Below are 24,959 nucleotides of genomic sequence, written 5' to 3'. Positions count from 1 at the left end.
TGTGTAGGTTGGACACTGGGTCTAAAAGCGAAGAAATAAAAGAAACTCCAATAATACTGTCAGACAAATTTGCTTGTGCCTTGCAGTTCCCAGAAATAAGAGAGAAAATTTGAGAAGCCATATCTGAAAAAGAAATCTTGAATTGGGTCAAGGAAGATAAGGACAGAAAGATCCTTGAAAACCTACCTTACTACAAAGAGGCCTTGTTCTTACCCACCCAAGAGTTACAAGCGTCTGCTCTACAGGTGTGCCATGATGATCCTCTCGCTGGTCACAAAGGAGTTCAAAAGACCACGGAGTTGTTAAAGAGATATTTTTGATGGCCAGAAATGACCTCTCAAGTAAGACATTACATTCACACCTGTGATAAGTGTATAAGAGGGAGGACAAGCAGGCAGGCCCCAGAAGGGAAACATCAACCCCTTCCCACTGCTCCTTTTCCCCGGCACACCATTAGTATGGATCTCGTTGTAGACTTACCTTCAAGTCAAGGTTATGGCACCATACGGGTCTTTGTAGATACATTCTCGAAAACAAGTCATTTTATTCCACTAAAAAAGATTCCTAAGGCTCCTCAACTGGCCCAGTTATTTTCACAACACATAGTTTGAGCACATGGTATCCCAGTGGCTGTAATATCAGACAGAGATACCCAGTTTGTTTCCCAATTTTGGAAGTCCTTCATACAGCAATTGTGGATAGACACACAACTCTTCAACAGTTACCATCCAGAAACAGATGGTCAGACAGAAATCAGGAAATAGAACAGTATCTCTGCCTGTATCTACTTAATCAGAATGGAGAATGGCCAGACTTGAATTGGACTGCGGAATTTGCATGTAATAATGTGATTCATGCTTCCACAGGTTATTACCAGTTCTACTTGAATTCAGGTAGGCATCCGAACATCATTTTGGAACAATCTGATGATTCAGCCCCAGCAGTAGCCGATTTGAGTGAAAGAATCCAAAGAACATATCAAACTGCTAGGAAACACCTGGTTCAGGCTAAAATCTCCTATAAAAAGTATGCTGACACTAAAAGAAGGAACAATCCTAATTACTCAAAGGTAGATAAGGTCCGGTTGTCCACTAGACATTTACACCTTAAGGGAAACAATACATTTCAACACATATTTTTGGAACCCTTTACCGTAAGATCATGAATCCAGTAGCTGTGAAACTCATATTGCCCACTCAGATGAGGATTCAACCAGTTTTCCATGTATCCTTTCCTAAGAAAAGCCCCTCAAATGTCAGAACAACCACACCTCCAGACCCAATCACTATAGACTCTCATTTAGATTCAAAAATCAAAAAGGGAAGGTTATTTTACCTTATAGATTGGAAGGCTTTTGGTCCCGAAGAGAGATTCTGGGAACCTATCAAAATGTACGTGCTCCACGACTAGTTAAACAATTTCACAACACTTATCCCAACATATCCGCATTTGGGGAGTATTCTTTGTAGGTGGGAACTGTCAGGAAAACAAGTGCCTACATGAGCCAAGAAGACATATAAATTCTTGCTATCTCCGGTGGTTTTGGTGACGTCCTCATCTCTGGCTCCTATTACGAAGACTGCTGCTTGCAATTGCTCTTACTAAGCAAATGACTACTCAAGATGGCAGCAGAACTTGTGCCCACCATCGGCGCTCTAGTCTTTCACATTTGTCAGCGAGAAGCAGTGTTCCTCTGGCACATTTGCTCTGCTAGCTGCGTCCTTCAATTGTAGCCTGAGGAGACGAGCAGTGTTCCAGTACAACTCTTGCATCATAGCCCTGATTGTTGGTCTCCACCTTCGTGGAGCAGTGTGTACACCCCCCCTTTCTGTTAGAGAGCAGCGTTTAGAGATTTCTTGTGGATTTCCTGTGGAGAATTCCCTTTGGCAAAGAAATGGAAACCCAAAGAAAGATATTACTATTCTGAAGAGAACTTCAAGCGGACAGTAAGAGTAGAGTTAACTTGTGAACTGTGGACTTAGACTTAATTTCTTGCTTTGTATAGTTATGTAAAAAAACTCTCAGTAGAGTATGAATCCTGTCAAGAGAACAGACTCTATCCTTCTGTAGTGACTTATATTTGCCTGTTCAAGCTAGAACCATATTAAGTCAGCGCAAGTGAGAGAAACTCATCATTTATCTTCCATAGAGATTAGCTAGCCTTCGAGTGATTCAGGTATATGAGTGTTGAATGGAAAAGGTTAGATTAAGTGTAAAACGAGTAGAGTAATAGAAGTAATTTGTCTATCACTCCTTTTATACAAAATTCGATGTACACCTTCCATTTAAAACACATCCACATCATCATTCGTAGAAGAACTGATAGGAAGTGGGAGGTTGGCAGATTCCAGAATACCGGAGGCTTTCTCTCTTTCTATTCCCATTCCCCTTTCCCCCCTGTGGGTGTTAGTGTGGACTGGTAGTTCACAATGACAGCTGCGGTAGGGACTAGGGAGATTTTTGTCTGCTCCTGTGGATTCTAGCACGCAGGTAAGATTCCTGTTGCTTGCTGTACCCTGTTGTCCTACGAGTGAGCACAGGGTGGGAAAGCCCAGCACAAAGGCACTCACTTTATCACTTGTGTTTGCAGTCTGTGGTGGCTTATAAAGCTTGCAAATGCCAAGTCTTTGGCCCTTGCATTTTATACTTGCTGTGCTATGCTGAATGGGGAGGCTATGAGGAGGCATGCTTGTCGCTCATTCTACTGTGTGGTGACCGGATCCTTTCCTATATACCGTAGTATTTTTTAGGTCGAGCCTAGGCAGATACCATGAACTACTGGTTACAGATAGTCTATGGGCTGTTCCACAGGTATACACAGGTGGCATATGAGTTTTTGAATTTATTGTACTTTTGTCTGTAAAACCAGAACTGTGTACTCTTCACCCTTACACTACAACATCAGGGGAAAGTTATTCTATTGTTGGGCGCTCTTACTGCACTAATCTGAAACCAACATTTGGAGTAGCCACCTGACTGCTGCAGTAGATATTGTATCACCCAGTATATTATGCTGCATGTCTAAATATATTTCTAAGGTCCCAAAGGCGAGACCTATGGGCTATGCCAATGCTTGTTAAAAATGTCACCCACAGACATTCAGCCCGGATTTGCAATGTCTACCCAAGCTAAATTACTTCTCTAGTGATGCAAAAACAGAAATCAAAAATGAAAATCTCTGGACAACCATTTTTTATGGAGCTATATCAAGGGGCCAAGACTATAAACACAGTTACAAGCCAGCAATAATTTATTGTTGGTGTCAATCTAATTTCGACCTAAAGAGTGCTCTAAAGTATATACGCATTTAGAAAAGTGTTGCATCTATACAGTCTAATACACCATTCTGTGACACGATCAATCATAGTTGCTACGAGATGTTCACTGCAATATCTTCCCAAGCAGAGCACATCCCAGTAATGTATTTTCCAACTATGCATGCATACTCCAATTTGAAATCCTTTGAACAACAGTGCAGTGATATAAAAACACACCAATACAAGTTGAATGCTATGAAAATGTCAATTCCAGTGAGAATTTAAAAAATGTTTTTCAGTGATTTTCTAGAAGTTTGCAATGGTTTGTAAATTGACATGCAAGCACTGTATGCAATTACAGAGGGAAGCCCAGCCGTACCTACAGTACCTCCAGGACAAATCCTGCAGTCATGACTACGGCACTGGATCCAGGGCACGCTTTTACCTGTGCTCATTAACCATGTCCATCATATTGTTATGTTATGTTATGTTAAAGTTAGTCTTAATATAGCGCTCAGCTACTCCAAAGGAGTGTCCCGGCACTTTATCAGATTGAGAACAGATGCTAAGGCACGGTCATGTGGTAAATAAATAAATTATTACCGGATCTATTTTTGACTATAATCAATAAACAGGTAGCTCAATAAATAAGAGTCAAGATTCGAGGTAGTTGGAGTTGACAGGCTTTAATCAAGCATAAAGGACAGGAACAGGACAGCCTGTACGGGAATAGGATGGCAGGGCCCGACAGCTGTCGGGCAGGATCTGGGAATTGGCTAGCAAACTTTAATATCCGTGCACAATATATATATCAAAATAATTGCATTACATTCAATACAGTAGGCGTAGCAGTAGGCGGGGTTTGTAGCAGTCGCGAAAGATAAGGGTAAGATGATGTAACAAGAAGGCGTGTACAGGGCGTATACATAGACATGTGATGCAAACGTAACAGAATATGTCATAAATGGGGCGGAAACATGGAGGGGGCTACCTGAGCAGCTGGGACCTTTAACCTAGTGGTGCGCGCAAATGGGCAATGACGTGTTACCAGGGAGAACTGGGGGCTATGACTTCTGCGCTAGAAGAGGAGACTAAAGTCTGGAGTGTCAGAGCGACATGTACCCAGGCATATCTAGTATCTGTTGTTTAGAGTACATGTTGATAGAATCCAAAAGTTATCAGGGCAAAGGCTAATAGACTCTAAGACTGGTGCATGCATAATTCTATATGTAGTGCGTGTGCGAGGAATATTCTATGAACATTAATACAGTATTTCTCTTACATGGAGACATAAAGGCTAGACTATGACGGAAACTATTGATGCGATTCAGTAGCTTAGGAATGCAGAGAAGGAGGGCTGGACTGATAACTAGAAACATAACATATTCTTGGCAGACTGGGAGGCAGAGCCAGGCCGGGCCGGGCACTGCGAGGCATGAAAGTAAGCTAAGGGTCAGGGATACAGGTGGGGGCTGTATCGCTTCTTGGAGAGGGTTCAGGAAACAGGAGCTGAATCTGAGTCCGGGCCCTTTTGAGGCCTAGAAACGGGGATAATTCAATGAATTAACGTGCACACTGTAAAATGTGGCAACGTAGGTTTACATGGGCCTAATATTCGTTGCTTTCACGAAGACTGGAAACTGGCATACTAGAGATGGACACAACTGTAATTGCGTCTTTAATCGATCAGAAGGGAATACATGCATATCGATCATACACATATTAACATAAGATGGGGAACACGTAGGCACATACAACATGGCAAGATTTACTTTTCCACATTCCCTCCTTGTGCCCTACGTTTCCATCAGGAAACATCAATATTCATGATACCATCTATCATTTCATATAGCATCATTTGCTCGTCTCGAATTGTCTTGGAACGGGATTTAGGACTAGGAATACAAGAGGTAGCGCACATGCCGCAAATCGCAGGGCCACATTGTATACAGAGGCAGCAACTGAATATGATCATTACTGCAATACCTAGGAATGACAATACTTTCCATCCCCAGGCAGATATAATACTCCAGAGCCAACCGGACCATGTCCAGGTGCCTGGATTCTGGTGTAACTGATGGGCAATTTTATGAAGTCTGGTTATAGCTGAATAAACAGACGGCGCGTTATTAGGAATGAAAATGCAGCAACTAGATCCGATGACTCTACATGCTCCTCCTCTATCGGCCAGTATGACGTCAAGAACGAGACGATTTTGGAGCACGACAAATCTCATAGCAGATTGCTCTTCGGTTAAGTTACCTAGAGCAGAAGTAGTCTCATTCACTACTGCTTCAAGGGTTCTGGTTAGTCTACGTATTAACTTACTATTCTGGATAGGTCCTATAAAGAAGAAGAAACCTTTATTGAAATCTGTATACTGTTCTAGAGCAGTTTCAGTTTGATCGACAATTGGGGACTCAATCTCCCTTCTATGTCTGATGTGTACTAGATGTGTGTTTCTGTGATAATCAGATGGGGCTAGGAAAACTGGTGGCAGTAGGAAGGCAATGTAACATGTTCCATCCCAATCGAGGGGCAGACGAACATATGCGGTCTGACCACAAACAAAATAAGAATGACGTGAATCTTTGAGAATAGATTTCCCACTGTCACTATACTCGACAGTAGTAGTACAATCACTATGTCCTACATGTGCGGAACCATTCTTTCTGACACATAATTCGCCTTTGACTGGTAGTACTGAAATAGTAGGTAAGTCTGGAGTAGTATCAGACTGAACATTCAGGACCATAAAATTCGAAGAATAATTACCTAAATTATAAACTTCATTTTCTAGATCTAACCCTGTTCTATGGGAGAGACCTTGCTTGTCTGGAAAACATGTCCTATTCAGAAGGGACATATCATTTTAAGATGACGTTAACGTGGACCATGCTCCACACGAACCATTATGTGAAAACGGATAAGGAAAGAGTGGCAAAACTCCCTTCGGTGTCTGGTAAGGGGGGAGTCGACCACACACCCAACAATTAGTGGCATTGCTGGTCTGGTGTGAATAATGTAACATTCTTATAAATGTATTATTTCTCATAGCAAGACGATAGGATAACTCGTGAGGAGGCAGATCACTAAATGTGTGCTCTACTGTAGCATTAGAAAACTTATTTGCATGTGAACTTGGAAAACATAAATGTAATGCATAACTTGTGCAGGTAACCATAAGACTTAGAAACAATAAGAAACTTAGAAAAACGATACATCGTATAGAGTTTTGACTAACTCTCTCACTATGGGGGTCTATCTCATACATGTCAGATACCTGTCTAACCGTTTCACCCGAGAGGGACTTAGACAATTAAACTGGCTGACTTATTTTACTAGACCGGAGCTTTAACTTATACTCCTGTTGCGGAGTTTTCTCTAACAGAGGAACTTTCAGTTCAGGATTCAGATCAAAGTCTGGTTTCAGGCAGTCTTTAGAAATGGAACAGTCCTTAGAAAATGTTTTTTTTCGAACTCCATGAAACTTCTTCACATGGGACAGATGGACCCACCCCTTGCGGCCCTCCAACTTCACGGCCGTGCGGGTGGTCAGAAGGACAAGTCGCGGCTCTTTCCAACGAGGCTCCAGCGGACTTGAACGATCAAAGTTCCTTACAAGGACAAGGTCGCCTGGAATGACCTCATGCTGTTTCACTTTGGTATTGTCTGGGAATGCGGCGGCAACCTGTGAACGACAAGAGTGTAGGGCAGACATCAAGGAAGCTAGGTAATCTGTCAACATATTACTGGAAACATCTGTAATACTGCGGGGTCTAGGTGTACCCCACATGTTTGGGGGGCGGCCGAATACGACCTCATAAGGGGACAGACCTGATCTGGAATGTGCAACCATCCTCATGAAGAATAAAGCAACTGGCAGGGCAACTAGCCAGTCTACACCTTTCTCTTTACATGTCTTAGCAATACAGATTTTCAGGGTCTGATTATGTCTCTCTACGAGACCGGCTGCTTCAGGATGGCGCACACAATGGAACTTCCACTGGTACCCTAACAAAAGGGAAACATGTTTCATTAACTCGGATGAGAATGGCTGGCCGTTATCAGAATACACGACCCTAGGGAGTCCATAGCGGGGAAAGTATTCACGAACCAACTGCTTGGCAGTGGTCGCGGCTGTGTAATCTGGAACTGGATATGCTTCTGTCCACCTGGACAAAGCGCATACAACTACAAGAACATACTTGAAACCTCGACATCGCTCCATCTGAATATAATCCATCTGGAGGACTTCAAAAGGGTGGTCAGGGGGTTGGAATCCACCTTGTTCCACCGGGACACTTTTACCTGGATTGAATTGACAACATATCATACAGGTACGGACTTTCTGCTTGGCTGCAGCTCGTAAATGCTTGTTGAACCAAAGGTTCTGTATACTGTCTAACATAGCTTTTTCTCCTAGATGTGCTGGACTATGTGCGGTATTGATAATGACTTGAACCATAGAGTCGGGGAGAAACCATGTGGCTTTTCCCTTCGTCAACCATCCCTGATCTGTCTGGACCCCTCCTTGTTCGGACCATTTCTTGATTTCTTCAGGAGTAGCATGTAACTGTATGTCTATGACATCTTGTGTAGGGTCCTTAACTGTCATACAAGTAGTCTGTTCTGGAATGGATGTCTGTGTCTTGTTAACTGGAATGTCTGGTGTCTGAGCTGTAAGCTTGGCTGTTCGATCTGCTAGATCGTTACCTTGGGAAATGATGTCAGTAACTTTCGTATGTGCTTTGCACTTCATGATAGCGATAGCTGTCGGTAAATGTATTGCATCTAACAGAGCTTGAATGAGGAGACCATGCTGAATCTTGGTTCCATGAGAAGTCATGAAACCTCTCTCCTGCCAGAGTACTCCGAAGTCGTGTACAACTCCGAATGCGTAACGTGAATCTGTATATATGTTTACTTTCAGGTTCTTGGCACGTATGCAGGCTTGGGTCAGAGCAACTAGCTCTGCTGCTTGAGCAGACAGGGTGTCAATACGGTGTGTTTCAATAACTTCAGTGTCAGTAGTCACTGCATACGCGGCTACTAGTTCTCCTGTACTTGTTCTCATACATGAACCATCCACATAGAGTGTCAGGTCGGGATTAGGTAATGCAATGGCTGTCAGGTCTTGTCTTGGCTTAGTCATAGTGTTAATAACTTCCACACAGTCGTGTGTGGCAGGATTTGAAATAACTGACGGTAACAGTGTAGCAGGATTTAGAACGTTGCAGCGTCTGATTTCTATGTGTGGCTGGAACAGTGTCAGTTCATAACCCGTTAAACGTGCAATGGTCAAGTGCTGTGTCTGTGTTCGGTTTAAAAGAACTTCCACGGAGTGTGGAACTTGTACTGTCAGGGAGTGTCCTAATACTATGGAATCACTTTGTCTGATTGCTAGAGCTGTGGCTGCAACTGACTTGAGGCACGCAGGCAACGCCTGGGCTACTGGATCTAATGTGCTCGAAAAGTAAGCACAAGGCTTGTACTGTCCTGCTTGATCTTGTGTGAGAACAGATAATGCAGTACCATCACGTTCTGTGACAAAAAGTGTAAAAGGCTTACTGTAGTTCGGTGTAGCTAGAACAGGTGCTTGGCATAAGGCTTTCTTTAATTCATTAAAACTAAGTGTATGTTCCTGGGTCCAAGGGAGGACAGTCGATACGGCTGCCTCCTGTGTCGTTAACTGTATCAGTGGCTTGGCTAGAAATGCATACTGAGGAATCCATTGTCTGCAGTAAGAAGTGAGGCCAATAAAAGCACGTACCTCCTTCTGCGTCCTGGGCTGTGGAAGACTCGCTATTAACTGGATACGGTCTGGTGTCAACTGCCTACCCCACTTGGACAGTAAGTGGCCTAAGTAGATCACTTGCTGGACACAGAATTGAAGCTTGGAAGGGGACACCTTGTGCCCCATCTCGGCCAGGAAATACAGAACTGTAAGTGACGCTTGTTCGCAGTCACGTTCAGAACGGGCTGTGATCAGTAGATCATCGACATACTGGAGCAGGGCAGTGTCTGTTGGCATGTGAATGTTGTCTAGTTGTCTCTTAAGTGCTTGACTGTAAATACTAGGACTTTCTGTGAAACCTTGAGGAGCTCGTGTGAATTTATAGCTCCTTCCATTTAAACAAAAACCAAAAAGGTACTGGCTGTCTGGATGAATGGGGACACTGAAAAATGCATTCTTGAGGTCTATAACAGTGAAAAATGTAGCTTCAGAATCAATGGCTGTTAATAGGGAAGAAATATCTGGGACTACTGGGTACTGGGGTATGATACATTTATTAAGTTCTCGAAGGTCAATCACTAATCGATATACTGGAGGTGCATTTGGATCAGTACGTTTCATGACTGGAATGATAGGAGAATTACATACATTGGAGTCAGTTTCTACAACCACTCCTTGAGCAATGAGCTCGTCAATAATTTTGGATAAGGCTGCTACAGCCTCAGGTGGCAATCTGTACTGTCTGATTCGTGGCAGGACTATACCTTGCTTGAGGGTCACACGATGGGGTGTGATTTGCATAAAACCTACATCAGTTGGACCTTGCGCCCATAAATGCTGTGGAACATTTAATAACCTTGGATCAAAATCACGTAATACATAGTGACCTTTGAAGTCACGCAAAAACAATCGGACTCCTTCTGGAGAACAGCAAATAACTGCACCTAATTCTTTCAATGTTTTAATGCCTAACAAGTTTTCTGGACATGATTTCGTAAGTAACAAATCAGTAGTTCGGGACAATGGACCAACTTCTAGGGAAACTGGTTTTGAAATCTCGTTAACAATTGGCTTTCCTGAAAATCCAAGGGAAACATTTTTAGAGCCTGAGAGCGGAGCCCCTGGAACCTAGTCATGACTGATAGTAGTCCTACTTGCCCCTGTATCAATCAGAAACTTTCTGTCTTTCCCTAATACTTGACTGTGTACATAGGGACCCTCTTGATCTACAGGTATCTCGATGAGAGGCAAGTCTACCTCCCTCTCTAGGCTGTTTCATGAATACTGTTGATACTCTGGATACTCTGACTGAGCATACTGGTACATTTGTTGTGTGACATGCTGTGTTGCAGCGATAGGCTGCGGTGCTGGAACTGTCTGTTGTGCATTCTGTGGTGACTGAGAAGTCTGTGAAACTTGTTCTTGTCTAGGCGGACGTGGTCTTTCTTTAGTCTTACCAGTAGCTATGTTGTGTTTCAGAACTGCACACTCGTTTATAAAATGACCTGGCTGTTTACAATAATTGCAAGTCCCTTTAACGGGAGCTGCAGGATGACTGGCTTGATTCGGACCCCTCTTCTGACTGTCTTGTGGAACAGATTGTGCAACTAATACTTTCATTTTCGTGTCTTTCATACGTCTCCTTTCGTGTTCTTGCTCTTCCCTGATTCTGTTCTGGTGATACTGGAGCATTTGAAGCATTTGTGACGGAGTATTAGCTTGCCAGGTACTTTCGACTTTCAAAACTCGATTTTTAACTTGGGGACTTGAATTCTCGACTAGTTTAGTAACAAAAAGATGAGGGTATGACTCGCTACTTGTCTTCAAACCACTGTTAATAATAAAACATTTTTCAAATCTAGAATAAAAATCACTAGTGTCTTCATCCTGTTTCTGTTTGCATGCTGAGATTGCATCCCAATCTTCCTTTTTCGTGGCTAATAACCTTGGCAGAACTTGTATCAATAACTCGGGCAATTCTTTACATTTGTCCCCAAGACCGGTACCTGGTACTCGTATTTTATCTTCAGCTTCTAGAGCTGTCCAATCAATCTTTTTCTCTCCCACCTCCCATTCTTTTTCCTTGAGTTTTTCATATACCCCTGCGGGCAACAGAACCTTTAACATTTTAATGATATCTGGATACGTGTATTCTCCCATACGGAGCATGTCTTTTAATTCTCGATGGAACCCTGCTGGATCTTTGTCGTGACAGGGAATTAATTTCTTCATCTCTAAGAGTTCCATCTTTGTAATAGGGGTGTAAACAAATACTCGTTGCATTTCACCACCCGGTGTCCTAACTGGGTGTACTTCCCGTAACGGATTCTGTCTATCCATGTAAAATGGTTTACTTTCTGGAGGTGAGACATGAACAAAATGCGGATTCAGAAACGTTCTATATTTCTGGCGCTGTTCTAGAATGACACTAATTAAATCGGTACCTAAACCTCTCCATCTATACTGGAGTAACTCGTTCAGAACATCATGTAACGGACCTGGATCAGAATGTTGTCCCTCATACAGTGTAATGAGGTGCTGGATCATATACATACCCACCAGTCGCTGCTCGGCTGGGGGCAGTTTCAGAAATATTTGTGCCACTATTTCGTCTGGAAAAGTGGTAGAATCAGTAGTCCATCGGACTGCTGATCGGGCTAGTTCTAGTTCATGCATGGTACTAAGTTCACTATAACCGATTCGTGATTTCAGAATGTGATCGGTAGCTTGAAATACTTGCTCTAGAGAACCTTGTTCTGGTGCTGGAAGAGGGAAAACTTTCTTGTGTTCTGGACGTGAATGTCGGTCAGGAAGTCTAGTTTTACCTACATACGCTATTCTGGCGGTATTCTCGTCTTCTACCTCTTCAGTATCAGTGTTGTCTTCTTTCTCGGACACTTGTGCTGCTATTCGTTTCTCGTGTAACCTTATTATTTCTTTACGAATTTTCTTGTACATACTCTCTATACTACTGAGTGTCTTGTGTCTTCCCTCGGCTATATGATCACTCCACTTTGTCAGGATTCTCATTTCGATCGGATCTTTAGCTGGACAATCTTGTTCTCTTATTAAACAATTAATTAGAAACTTTAATAGCATGAGCTGGGTCTCGGCTTTCCTTAGAGACATGATTTCGCCAATACTTTCTGGATCGTCTCCTGTACGGATGAAACAATATATTCTGTCTAGATCTTCTTTCATATTCGGTAGGGTGTCCAAATACTCGGTCACCCGTCTTACACGCAATGAATATATAACCATATTATCATCGCCTGGGACTGGATCATAACGGCATTCGGTGAGAGCTCGTCTGATATCTGCAACGGACTGATATTTGGGCGTACGCTGTAACGCACGTTCATGTAATTCGACTAACGTTACACGTTTGTGTGGCGGCGGGGTACCAGGAGGACCTCCCCCCGCGGCCCCTATACTAGAATCGTCGACTGATACTCTTCGTGCTGGCAGAGTGACCGATGTAGCGGGTACTTGTACTGTGGGCTGGACCGGGGGTACCGTAACAGGTGCTGTAACAGGTGCCCCGGTGGCTGGAGGAACAGGAATTACATTATTTACAGGAGCTGGCGGAACAGGATTTGCATATTCTGGGACCGTGTCGTCCAAATAGGACGAGAGAAAAATATCAGCTGCGGTCGGTTTGTGACGTAGCTTAATCGGAATTAATGGCGGCGGAAAATTACATGGTGCTTCCGGGGTTGCTTTTGGCAAGCCCTCGGCAAGAAGAGGATACATACCCTTAATAAGGGCATTTCTCTGTCTGTCTGACTGTTCGGCTTTAACTCGTTCACCTACTTCGATTAATTCCCTTTCTTGGGCTCTTTCTGAGGATTCTCTACTTAATTCTGACTTTCTGATTTCTTTTTCGGTTCTTTTATGAGATTCTTTGCGCCATAACTCGATGGCATCTTTCTGGGACTGTCTGGATTTCTTTTTCCATAATGCTTCTTCTACTCGCATGATACACTCGGCATCCCATGTACCTGACACGGGCCATCTATACTTTTCTTCTAATTCTTTGGTGTACTCCACCCATAAGTCTAGATATAATATGGCACTTATGCCATGCTTTTGATACATAAAATGACCTGGACTGTCCCTAGGCAGGACAGGAACTGCTTCTTCGAGCAGACCTTTTCTGGTTTTTAACTGACGTAATTTCGTGAACAGAGGCATAACTTAGGCTGGAGTCTGGACACAATACAATACACGATAAACACAATAATAACTGAAAACAAATCACTCATACCACGACATTTAAAACACATGAAATAACATTTATAATAACGGTTCGAACAGAATACTACCAGAAATACTGAAAACAGAACACATGAATTTCTCGAGAACAGAACTTACTGGAATGACTAGATGCACTGCTAAAACAGTACGAAACTTACCGGTCCCATAAAGAGACACGTCAGGACCCGCGCCCACCTAGGTGAACACTTCGTGTTGGATTTGCGTACCCAAACCCACGGACCAGAGACAAATTAATTGACCCTGTCTTGATACTACCCCAGCAACGGTACTCACCGGGCAGCAAGAACGGAAGGCCTCGGACTGGACTGGACTGCTACGACGACGGACAGACGAACTTCGGACTTCAGTTACAGGTGGGCCTCCGGATACCTCGGACCTTGGACTCTCGGCTTGGGCTCTGGTCGGGACTCGCCGCGTTCCTCCACCGCCTCGTCTGGACGCTGGACCGCAACCTCCGTCTCCTCCGTGGGCCTGAGGGATACTTGAAGCAGAAATATCTGCACGTGCACGGTATGGTTCCGTCACGGCTGCAGAGGATCAGGGGGCCTGCGTGGCTTCTCCGGCGCGTGGGGAAAGGGCAAGTCCCTATTCGGGCGCCATTATGTGGTAAATAAATAAATTATTACCGGATCTATTTTTGACTATAATCAATAAACAGGTAGCTCAATAAATAAGAGTCAAGATTCGAGGTAGTTGGAGTTGACAGGCTTTAATCAAGCATAAAGGACAGGAACAGGACAGCCTGTACGGGAATAGGATGGCAGGGCCCGACAGCTGTCGGGCAGGATCTGGGAATTGGCTAGCAAACTTTAATATCCGTGCACAATATATATATCAAAATAATTGCATTACATTCAATACAGTAGGCGTAGCAGTAGGCGGGGTTTGTAGCAGTCGCGAAAGATAAGGGTAAGATGATGTAACAAGAAGGCGTGTACAGGGCGTATACATAGACATGTGATGCAAACGTAACAGAATATGTCATAAATGGGGCGGAAACATGGAGGGGGCTACCTGAGCAGCTGGGACCTTTAACCTAGTGGTGCGCGCAAATGGGCAATGACGTGTTACCAGGGAGAACTGGGGGCTATGACTTCTGCGCTAGAAGAGGAGACTAAAGTCTGGAGTGTCAGAGCGACATGTACCCAGACATATCTAGTATCTGTTGTTTAGAGTACATGTTGATAGAATCCAAAAGTTATCAGGGCAAAGGCTAATAGACTCTAAGACTGGTGCATGCATAATTCTATATGTAGTGCGTGTGCGAGGAATATTCTATGAACATTAATACAGTATTTCTCTTACATGGAGACATAAAGGCTAGACTATGACGGAAACTATTGATGCGATTCAGTAGCTTAGGAATGCAGAGAAGGAGGGCTGGACTGATAACTAGAAACATAACATATTCTTGGCAGACTGGGAGGCAGAGCCAGGCCGGGCCGGGCACTGCGAGGCATGAAAGTAAGCTAAGGGTCAGGGATACAGGTGGGGGCTGTATCGCTCCTTGGAGAGGGTTCAGGAAACAGGAGCTGAATCTGAGTCCGGGCCCTTTTGAGGCCTAGAAACGGGGATAATTCAATGAATTAACGTGCACACTGTAAAATGTGGCAACGTAGGTTTACATGGGCCTAATATTCGTTGCTTTCACGAAGACTGGAAACTGGCATACTAGAGATGGACACAACTGTAATTGCGTCTTTAATCGATCAGAAGGGAATACATGCATATCGATCATACACATATTAACATAAGATGGGGAACACGTAGGCACATACAACATGGCAAAATGTACTTTTCCACAGTCAGACCAGGCCGAGAACTATTGTACAAAGAGCCATGTCTTTAGCTCCTTCCTAAATTTCAGAAGGCTGGTATTCTGTCTCAGGGGGACAGGCAGGGAGTTCCACAATTTGGGAACTAGATAACGAAAGGAACGTCCGCCCAGTCGGGCCCGACGGACAGGAGGAACAGTTGCCAAGGCCAGGGAGGCTGACCTCAAAGTGCGTGAAGGCATATAAAAAGCCAGCCTGTGTCTAATATATTTGGCTCCAATGCCATGGAGCGCCTTGAAGGCTAGCACGAGAGCCTTAAACGCCATGCGCTTTTTGATGGGGAGCCAATGAAGTTTTTGTAACAGTGCCGTCGCGCTTGTTCTGCGATGAAAGCCAATAATGGCTCTAGCAGCGGCATTCTGTACAACTTGCAGACGTGAAATGAAAAAATTCGGCAGGCCCAGATAAAGTACATTAGAATAATCCAGGCGGGAACCTATCAAAGCCTGGACCGTCACTTTCCGGTGACATAGAGACAACATCGGGAGGAATTTTCTGAGCATTTTGATGATACCAAAACACTTGCCCACGAGGCCCATGACCTGGGGTTTCAGTGTCAATCCATCGTCAATCTGTACACACAGGTTCTTAGCCCTGGAGGACACCGCCAAGGGAGGGAACATGTCTGGTGGCCACCAAGACTGCCACCTGGGGTCTGATGGACAGCCAAAAAATAGCAGCTCCGACTTATTGGAATTGCATTTCAGGCTGTGCTGCTCAAACCATTGGAAAACCGCTCCTAAGCAGCCACTGATCTGCACACCGTCAAAATCAGCACCCTTCGGGCAAGTGAAAAGAAGCTGGGTGTCGTCAGCATAGGACACGATCTGGGCACCATGGGACTCCGCCAGAGCCGCCAGGGGTGCCATGTAGATGTTAAACAAAGTAGGGCTCAACACAGAGCCCTGCGGCACCCGACCTCCAATGGCAACATCTCGGCGGAGAACGGAGGGGCCCATACCGTTTGTCGGCGACCAGCAAGGAAGGACCTAAACCAATTGAACACCGCTCCCCTCAGCCCGATCTCCTTAAGTCTGCACAGCAGTCCGCCGTGGGGAACGGTGTCAAAGGCCGTCGAAAAGTCCAGCATAACCAGTAAGGCCTTACCTCCCGCGTCCAACACCTCTCTGATGGCATCTGTGACTTCAAGTAATGCTGTCTCCGTGCTTAAATTAGCACGGAAGCCCGACTGAGTGTCATGCAAGATGTTATTAGTTTCCAAAAAATTGGAAAGAGAGGCGTGGACGTGCTTCTCCACGACCTTAGCCAAGGCCGGGAGAAGGGAGATAGGCCTATAGTTGGCATGCAGCAAAGGATCCAGACCAGGCTTCTTCAGAAGCGGCAAGATCAGGGCATGCTTCCATGCCTGGGGGACCACACCCCTGCTGAGCGAACAGTTCAGCACTGGGTTGACAATATCGTTTATCACTGGGGCCATTTTGCCCAGGCATGTTGCAGGACAGGGGTCCAAGAGTGAGCCAGATTTAAGCTTGGACAACAGATCAAGAGAAACGGTTGACGAAAGAAACGGGAAAATGGCAAGAATAGGACCATCATCACGGGAGAGAGAGGGGGAAGAGGCACTCATTACAGAAGGCGTAATCGGGATATTGGTGGGGAATGAGTTTTGAATAGTTTGAATTCTAGAGATAAAGAAAGAGGCCAGCTCCGATACCCAAAATTCAGAGTGTTGGTGCGTGGGCAAAACAGAACTAGGCGCAGTAAATTCTTTAACTATAAGAAAGATTTCCTTACTAGCTACAGTGGCGGCCTCAATTCTCCTTCACATAGAATGTACATATATCCAGTATTCAAGCCTGAAATATCCACAAGGCATAATATGTGATAAGTCCTGCAGTCACTGGGACCAAGACAGAGGTCCGTGAATACCATTTCTAAGAAATGTGTTTGTAGAGCCATGAGTAGCTAAATTCAATGTACCCACCAGGGAGTGTTCCCTTTGATCCAGAGATGCATTTGAAAGGGGCTCCATTGACTTACCACTCCCAGTTGCTGACACAGGATGTGAAATGTAGCCAATTTACAGAACTCCTTTTATACACAGTGTGGCCTGAAAGTGCCCTGCCTGTACTGTCTGCAGGGACACTATGTGCAAGTCAAGGTATGTGACAATGTCCTAGGCCCATTGACTTTCTGTGTGAATATTGGGGCACTTAAAGTTGTGTTCATTATGTTGCGCCAATGACTTTAGTTCACACTGGGCTTAATGTGCTGTTGACACATTTTGACCACAGGTGTTGGGAAATAAAAATCAAAGCAGTCTTTCTCAAGACTGCACTCATGCAGTTAAGATATAAAAACTATTCTAATCAGGATTTTTAATCAAAATGAGAGTACCTCTTCTTTTTGCCTGGGTCATACATTTTACCATTCAACAGAAAAAGGTCAAGACAAGCTGCGTTCCTGCCCTGATTGTATGGAGCAAGGGAATGCCCAAGGATCTCAAACATCAAGGGGACAAATAAGAAATAGTAGACATACTAGAAAAAAGACCTTAGCCTAGAGGATTAAAATAGCCCAACTGTAACTTCTTAGCTGCGCTGCTGTCTTGTAATAATGGCAGGATGACTTTATGCCAGTTACTTAGAAGTTCATCGACTCTCAGCTTCTTGGGCAACGCTGCATAGTTCATGTCATAGGCTCACAAAGGTCCAAGAATATCAGCATTGAGTGGCAGGCTTTCTCTAGGTGGGGTGAAAAGACATCCTTCTCATTAGCTGGAATCCTAGCTTTCAATCGCAGAGTGATGTAAAACATTTAGTTCAGACTACTATTCATCTGAAATCTGAAGAACGGTTTCTTCCTAGTCCGATAGCTAGTGCAAAGTGCCACCTCTGTATTTTTTTAAAATTATTTTAATAGGAGGAAACAAAACCTAGATCCAGATTTATTAAACTTTAGTGCAGGTGTATGCATGATGGAAAAGGTTACTTAGTGATGCAAAGTGGTAGAAATGACAGTGGCAATCATTTGTGTGCAAAAGGACTTTCTTTTGAAAGTTGATGCCAACGCAGTGCTAAAACAATTGTGCTTTTCATAGCACAAAGGAACGGACGTACAAATAATTTTTGAAGATTACAAACGGTCCGATTAGCTGAATTGGGCCGTTTGTAACTGCAAGAAAGCATTTTGAAATGTTTGAAAAACAAATTTCAATTTGTTAACTTGTTACCGAATTGCAATTTGATTTTGCAATTTGGTATATGGAAGCGGCGTGCTTAGGGCATCCATTGCAAATACCAAATCACAGTGGTATGTATTAAGGTTTTGCGACCGAATTACAGTTGCAAAACATCATTTTTTTTACAGACTACTGAAAGGTAGTGGTAACAGACCACTGCTTACTCTTAGAAAATGAGGCAAAAGGGCTGCATTTAAAAAGAAATTATGTATTAAAAAACAAATCTCAGACATTGTGGTCTGTTGTTCCCAGCAGACCACCATCCATGTGATAGCTATTTTTCCTAATGGGTCACAACCTGTTGCCTACCTTATTAATAATTATGAGGTAGGGCGATTTCCGACCCACTTAGTGTCACTTATTAATAGTTCTTTGGTTTCTTACATTAGGACTTGCGATTTACTAATTGCAATTCAGTAGCAAGCACAATTTGGAATTCGCAATTCCTAACTGTTGTACATCTCATCCAAAATTCCTGAAAATCTTTGCAAATGGGACGAGAATAGGGCAAACCCCTTTGGGACTCGCTGTAAAAGCAGATCCTCCAAAGACAAGCAAAGTTGAGTGACATGCCTTTGTTGAATCTTAGTGCCAAAACGTGGAAACAACGGGCACGAGGAACATGGTAAAATATTACCAAAGGCTTCACTTAATTTCCACAACAATGTACACATTCCAAACACATTCCCGTTGTGTAGTTATGAAAGACAACGTGTATGTAGTTTGAAACACTTACAGTGATTACCACCTCTTCAGTTAATTTCGTGCATTCAGCAGCCAATTGTTTGTTATTGCTTTCTTGTAGGTCAGTTGAACATTTCAAATCGTCTACCTAGAAAAATCAAATACAAATTAGGTTTGTAATATGTGACAAAAGAGCAACATACAATTAGTGAGCATAAAAATTGAAATAAGACATATAATACGTTATATTGTTTCAATTTAAAATTGTTTGTGGTTTCAAAGTAGAGACATCTTATAGAAAACCTCTACCCGTAAATACCTTTCCTCAAAGTTAGGTAAGATTAAGGCATAGATGTAATTACTATGGGCTTGGGTAGCAATAGCCCCAGACTTGTTAGTCTGAAGCTACTTCTAAATGAATCATTTGTATATTTCTTTATTTGTGATTTTATATTTTTCATGCTAGACCCTCTTGGGTAACAGAGCACTTTACATAATCTGGTTTCAACAAATTCGACAGAACAAACAAAACAAACCTTAATGTACATAGGAGCCAATAAGTAGAAGAGAGATCAGATAGAGATATAGATGACTGTCTATGAACCAAGTCACTGTACAGCAGCGCTGCAGGAACAGATCTATAACATTTGAGTGGACTTTCAACAACCGTTATGGTTCAAATAAGCATAGTATAAGGATGCTAGAATATTCCACCCACTGGAGATGCAATGTGCTAAATAAAAAATAGAGGCACAAAAAAACCTTAGGATAGAAGGGCTTAATTGCATGTAATTAGCATGGAAACGTTTGATTATATTAATGGCATTCATAACACTAACATTTTCCTATGCACATAATCACTAGACACACTTTAAACATTGGAATTCTTTAATATATGTTTCTATGGAGCCTAGAGAACTGGCACTATAAAATACCTTGATGGTGTCACTGTGGTTGACTGCTATCCAAGCTCATTTTTTTTTTTAAATAAAAATATTTTTTTACCAATCTTTGTTGTCTACTACTACTGAGCAGATTTTTTGTTTAATTTGTACCTTTCCCTCAGAACAACACACAAGTGGATGGAATCCTGAATGCTGTGGCACTCCACTGTACATTGTAGACTAAGATGATTGCTAATTTTCGACAATGGAAGCTGTACTATACATACATAATACGTAGTTTCAGTAAATACGCTTTCAAAAGTGCATTAATTTAAATATTTTCTATAGTGCCCGATATGACACTATAGAAGATTATGGTATAACCACTCTAAGTCACTATAATTCCCTACCATAAGTAGTACCATAAATAGATAAAAAGCCTATTAGTCTGCACTCTTCATATTAGAGATACGTTTCAAAATCTTTTGTATACTGCCTACTATGTTAGCACTATACCGCGCTTTCTAATGAAGGATCTGAATGGCAGTCACAAAACATTAAAACTGCACTATGAAAACCCCTTTTCTCATATTCATCATTCATCTGTGCTCCCTAGCACCTATATACTAGATTTTATAAGAAAAAAATACGTGGCATAAGCAGAGCTCAAGCTCAAGTGAAGTACAAGGACAGGAATACTAGTAAATGTATGGCACTTAAATTGCAAGTAACGTCCATACTCCAGCACCAACCATACTCACTACCACATCAGTGTAAGCAGAAGACCTCTTCACATACTCATTTGGCTGAACTTCAATCCTGAGTGCTTAGTTTAAAGTCCTTGTTTTGGTGGAAAAGTTCCCTGCATGTTAACAGACGTACTTTAGCCCAGAGTGCCCCAGTTGCATTTGGATGTGGAACTGTGGTTACAAAAGTGGTCGTGTGACAGACGATGCGTGTGTGCCATGGCTTAGGTTGACCTTGATAGACTGCAGTCTACCATAGACTGAGAGGGATGCCAAAAGTGCTTCCCTTAGAATGGACCGAGCAACTGCCCTCACTCAGAGTGTTGGAATATGTGGGCATGGGTGTCATCATACTTGATAGGCAAACAGTAGAATGGCAGAGCTTTTTCCCCTGTCATAGGAGTGAAACCTAACAGACCTCTAGGTTGACGTTTTGTGGATGTGTTAACAACTATCTTGCGCTATACGAGAGGAATGTATCGCTGTGAAGAGTGCAAGTGTTCTTGTGTGATCCTGTGAGAGTATTTAGTATGGGACCTATGGGATCCATTTTGGAAAGTCCTGGGCCTAGAAAATCCTACTGTGGAGGTGTGGACTGCAGACCCAGACAGGAGGTGTATTTTGCTAACATTCCTAGGGCTGGGGGGAAAGCTACACTGTGAAGGAAGTAGAACATCCCTTGTGCACATCAAAGGCATCCGATGATTCAGGAAGGGTGCTCGGCAGGAAGGCCAGAGCACAATGCTTTTGGTGGATGGTGGGACTGATAAGGTACACACTACAGGAACACCACATTATAAAAGATGGGAGACTTAGGGGCATATTACCAAGCAATAGCGATAATTATCGCTATTGCTTGGTTAGAGACAAAAATTTTCCGCTGAGCTGCGGCGGTATTACCAAGGTTTATCGCAAATGCGATAAAAAACGGCCGCAATGCATGAATATCGCTGAAAAGTCTGCGATATTCATGCATTACTGAGCTAATGCTCTTAGCCATGTTATCCACCTCCCATTGGATAACATGGCTAAGAACTGCTCAGGGCAGGTGTTAGCTTTTGGAGATATTCGCGCTTAGCGTGAATATCTCCAAAAGTTGGTAATAGGAGATAGCGATGTTAGCGACTGTTTCCAGTCGCTAACATCTTGGCACGCCCACTTTGCATTTCATTAGTGATAAATATCACTGACATGCAAAGTGGGGCCCAAGATGGTCGCTATCTCCTACTAGCTGTCGCTAACTGGTGTTAGCGACAGCTAGGTAATAGGGAGATAATTTTATCTCCGCTTTCTTGGCTTTCAAAGCTAAAAAAGCGGAGATAAACCCCCTTGATAATATGCCCCTCAATCTTTTAAGCCTTTGTGACACATATGGCTCTGAAGGTTGATACCTGGGTGTAACTTCTTTGTTGCACCTGTGCCCTGGATTCTGAAACCATCACCTCTGGTGCCACCACTGATTGGCCAAACAGGCTCCTGCACAAAGAACAGAACCAAGCAATAGGCACTTCAAAGAGACCGACACCTGCACAACAAATTTGAGAAGGAAAGGCACTAAATCACATTTGTGTACGGAGAGAGTGTATAAAAGTGGAAGCTGAAAACCCTGTAGATGTTCAGAGCTGTGACACGACAAACACAGCTTGAGCTACTGCAACCAGACCCAGAGATAAAAGCTTGCTAGACTCTTAGCTGGGCATGGGGACACTGCCGAAGTTACCAAGAAAACTTGCCTTGAGCATTGAGCATCAGCTTGCCTGTCAAGACCAGGGTGCCCTGTGAGGAGGAGAAGAGCCTGGAGTGAGCGATGCCCAGCTGGGATCTGGGACTGAGGATCTGGGTGAGCGAAGTATGAGGCCAGAGGTCCATCGGGACTGACTTTGTTGTCGAACCTCGGCGGTGCACTCAGGGCTGTTTACTTGTGCACTGCTCAAGCTTCGGTTTACAACCCACAGATTGGAAACCACCTAACCTGCAAACTACTTTTGATATGCAGGTAAGCTAAGAAGGGCTGACATGTGGTTCCCCGTGATATTTATACAATCATGAAATCTTATATACAATATTCCTTGACTTCAATTATACTAATAATATAACACTGAGTGGTCGGCAGGCAACTGTAACTTACACCTCTTACATTCACATAAGACATATCTGCTGCAGGGATGGCCCAACGCCAGTACTATACAGTCAACCAACCAGCCATCACCAAATGCATGGAATAACTAAAGAGATCTGTCACACACAACTGGCTAATTGGAGGTCTTTAATACAGTCATCCACTGCAGGTCCCAAATATCTACACTGTATGACAGCTGTTATTATATCTCACACAAACACTCAGATATGGGATAATAGTAACAATGCCCATCCCAGCAGATCTCTACAATTTTCTCTCCCTATAACAAAGCCAGCTCAGATTTACAGCTATAAACAACCTTTCAGACTGGACAGGCTAATGCAGTTACCCAGCTAAGCACATTATAATCATAACAAACACCATGAAGGAACCTGCAGAGCTGTTTGAAGCTGCCAGTGTACTGAAAATCATAAACTGCTCATGTGTCTTTCATACATCATCCACCATACTGCTACATGCTGCACCCATTAACACGATAACCACTCATCTGTGGTCATTAGGCAAAACATAGAAATGCTTCCAACAAAAGATCAGAAAACAATGAGATAATTCTTCCAACTACACACACACCAAACATGACGTAGCATGCTGCTTATGTATGTAAGCGCTTTATTGCCACACAGAGGTAGTAAGCACTATATAAATGCTACAATACAGTACCATAGAGGTTTCATAGTCCACAGAAATGTTAGCTTAAATATGCTTCTGACTATGAAGTAATGTCACTTGAGGGAGAACAGGACTGGAGTATTATGGTCAAACTTTCTGGTTCCTGATATTAATCTTGCAGCTACACGAAGGGAAGTCTTGGGGAGGGAGAGCATGAAAAGGATTTGGGAGGGTTCGTATGTAGTGCATTCCGATAGTTAGTCCTAGAAAACAAAGGAGTTTGAACCATTGGCTTAAAATCCTCCCCATTAGGACTCTAATTATTTGTATATTCTAAGCTTTTGGCTAGGAAAGTTATAAGGCTGTCAAAACTTTGAATTTGTCTAGATCAAATCTAAGTGATTTGGCACAATCATTGATTAAAGGTTTCCAGTTCAATATGTTATTATCATCAAGTCAGGGTTGGATATGATTATAGCTTTGTTCAGCGAACATCAGGAGCAACTCTTTTTCACAGGGTTCAGTTTAAGATTTTGGAAAGATTAGCGAGTATATTACAGGCTCAAGTGAGGTCAACAGATTAAGAGACTTTCATGTAAGGTTGTTGTCCTTGGCGTATATCTGATAGGGGATGTTGTAGAGTTTCAAAAGTGTCCCTAATGATTCAGTGTTCAGGTTAAAGAAAGTGGGGGCTAGAATACAGTCTTGTGAAACCATGGGGCACAGAGAATGGATCAGAGAGGGAAACAGATATTTTTGCTCTCATAAAAGAATCATAGCAAGTGACAGCAGAAAAGAACTCCTCGAGCCCCCCTAGTTTGCTCCTGACACTACCTATGTAACACTGAGAAGCTCTCGTCACCGCCCTAACTTAAAGTTTTACTGTGCATGGCTGTTTCCAGTCCCCAATTAGTTCCACCTTTTTGAGAAACTGAGGTCTTTGAAGCAGCCCATTAATTTTACATGTTCAAAATATCAATATTTAACATTTACACCTGGATGTGATTCAGCGCTTAATTTGTAAGAGAATAAGTCCCAGGGGCCAAAGTTTGGCACAAAAGTCCATGGCTTGCGGTATCCTCACGTGGCTTAGTAAAATCCTTTGGTTAATTCCACCTGCAGCCCAAAGAACTGTATTGCAAGCGTTGGTGACCTCCAGACCTGACTATGAAAATATAATGTACTTGGGTGCAGACAAGGCTTCTATCCGCCGTCTTCAACTCATTGGAAATGTGGCCGCTCGCCTGCATTTTTGGTTGCCTCGCCACGACTCTATCTCTCCTCTGCTCCATCAACTCAACTGGATCAAGGTAAACAAACATATTGAGTTCAAGGCCCTATGTTATATGTTTCGAGTTCACCATGGCTTGGCACCCTCATACATTCAAAGCTTTGTCCAGCCGTACATACCCTCCCGCCAGTTGAGATCAGCCAGCCTTTTTCTATTTTCAGTTCCTAGAGTACGGTGGACCCGTATGAGAGGTCGCTCATCTCTTACCTTGGACCTAAACTGTGGAATTCTCTTCCTTTGGAATTTAGGATCTGTCAGTCTCTCTTTGACGTCCGTAAAAATCTAAAAACCTTCCT

At 43.2% G+C, this 24,959-nt stretch overlaps 1 protein-coding gene across 3 annotated transcripts in view; it reads right to left on the bottom strand.

Moving 5' to 3' along the window:
- CCDC178 (coiled-coil domain containing 178) overlaps window positions 1-24,959 on the bottom strand; it is a 1,259,352-nt gene that overhangs the window by 884,499 nt on the left and 349,894 nt on the right. For all 3 annotated transcript variants that reach the window (XM_078685673.1, XM_078685671.1, XM_078685672.1), the window contains exon 11: window positions 19,046-19,141. In XM_078685673.1, coding sequence (XP_078541799.1) covers window positions 19,046-19,141 — 96 coding nt within the window. The remainder of the gene's footprint in view (window positions 1-19,045; window positions 19,142-24,959) is intronic.

This window comes from Lissotriton helveticus, chromosome 4_1, assembly GCF_964261635.1.
Source record: "Lissotriton helveticus chromosome 4_1, aLisHel1.1, whole genome shotgun sequence".
NCBI lineage: Eukaryota > Metazoa > Chordata > Amphibia > Caudata > Salamandridae > Lissotriton > Lissotriton helveticus.
Note: the sequence above shows the minus strand (reverse complement) of the source record. Positions and strands in the feature narration are given on the sequence as shown.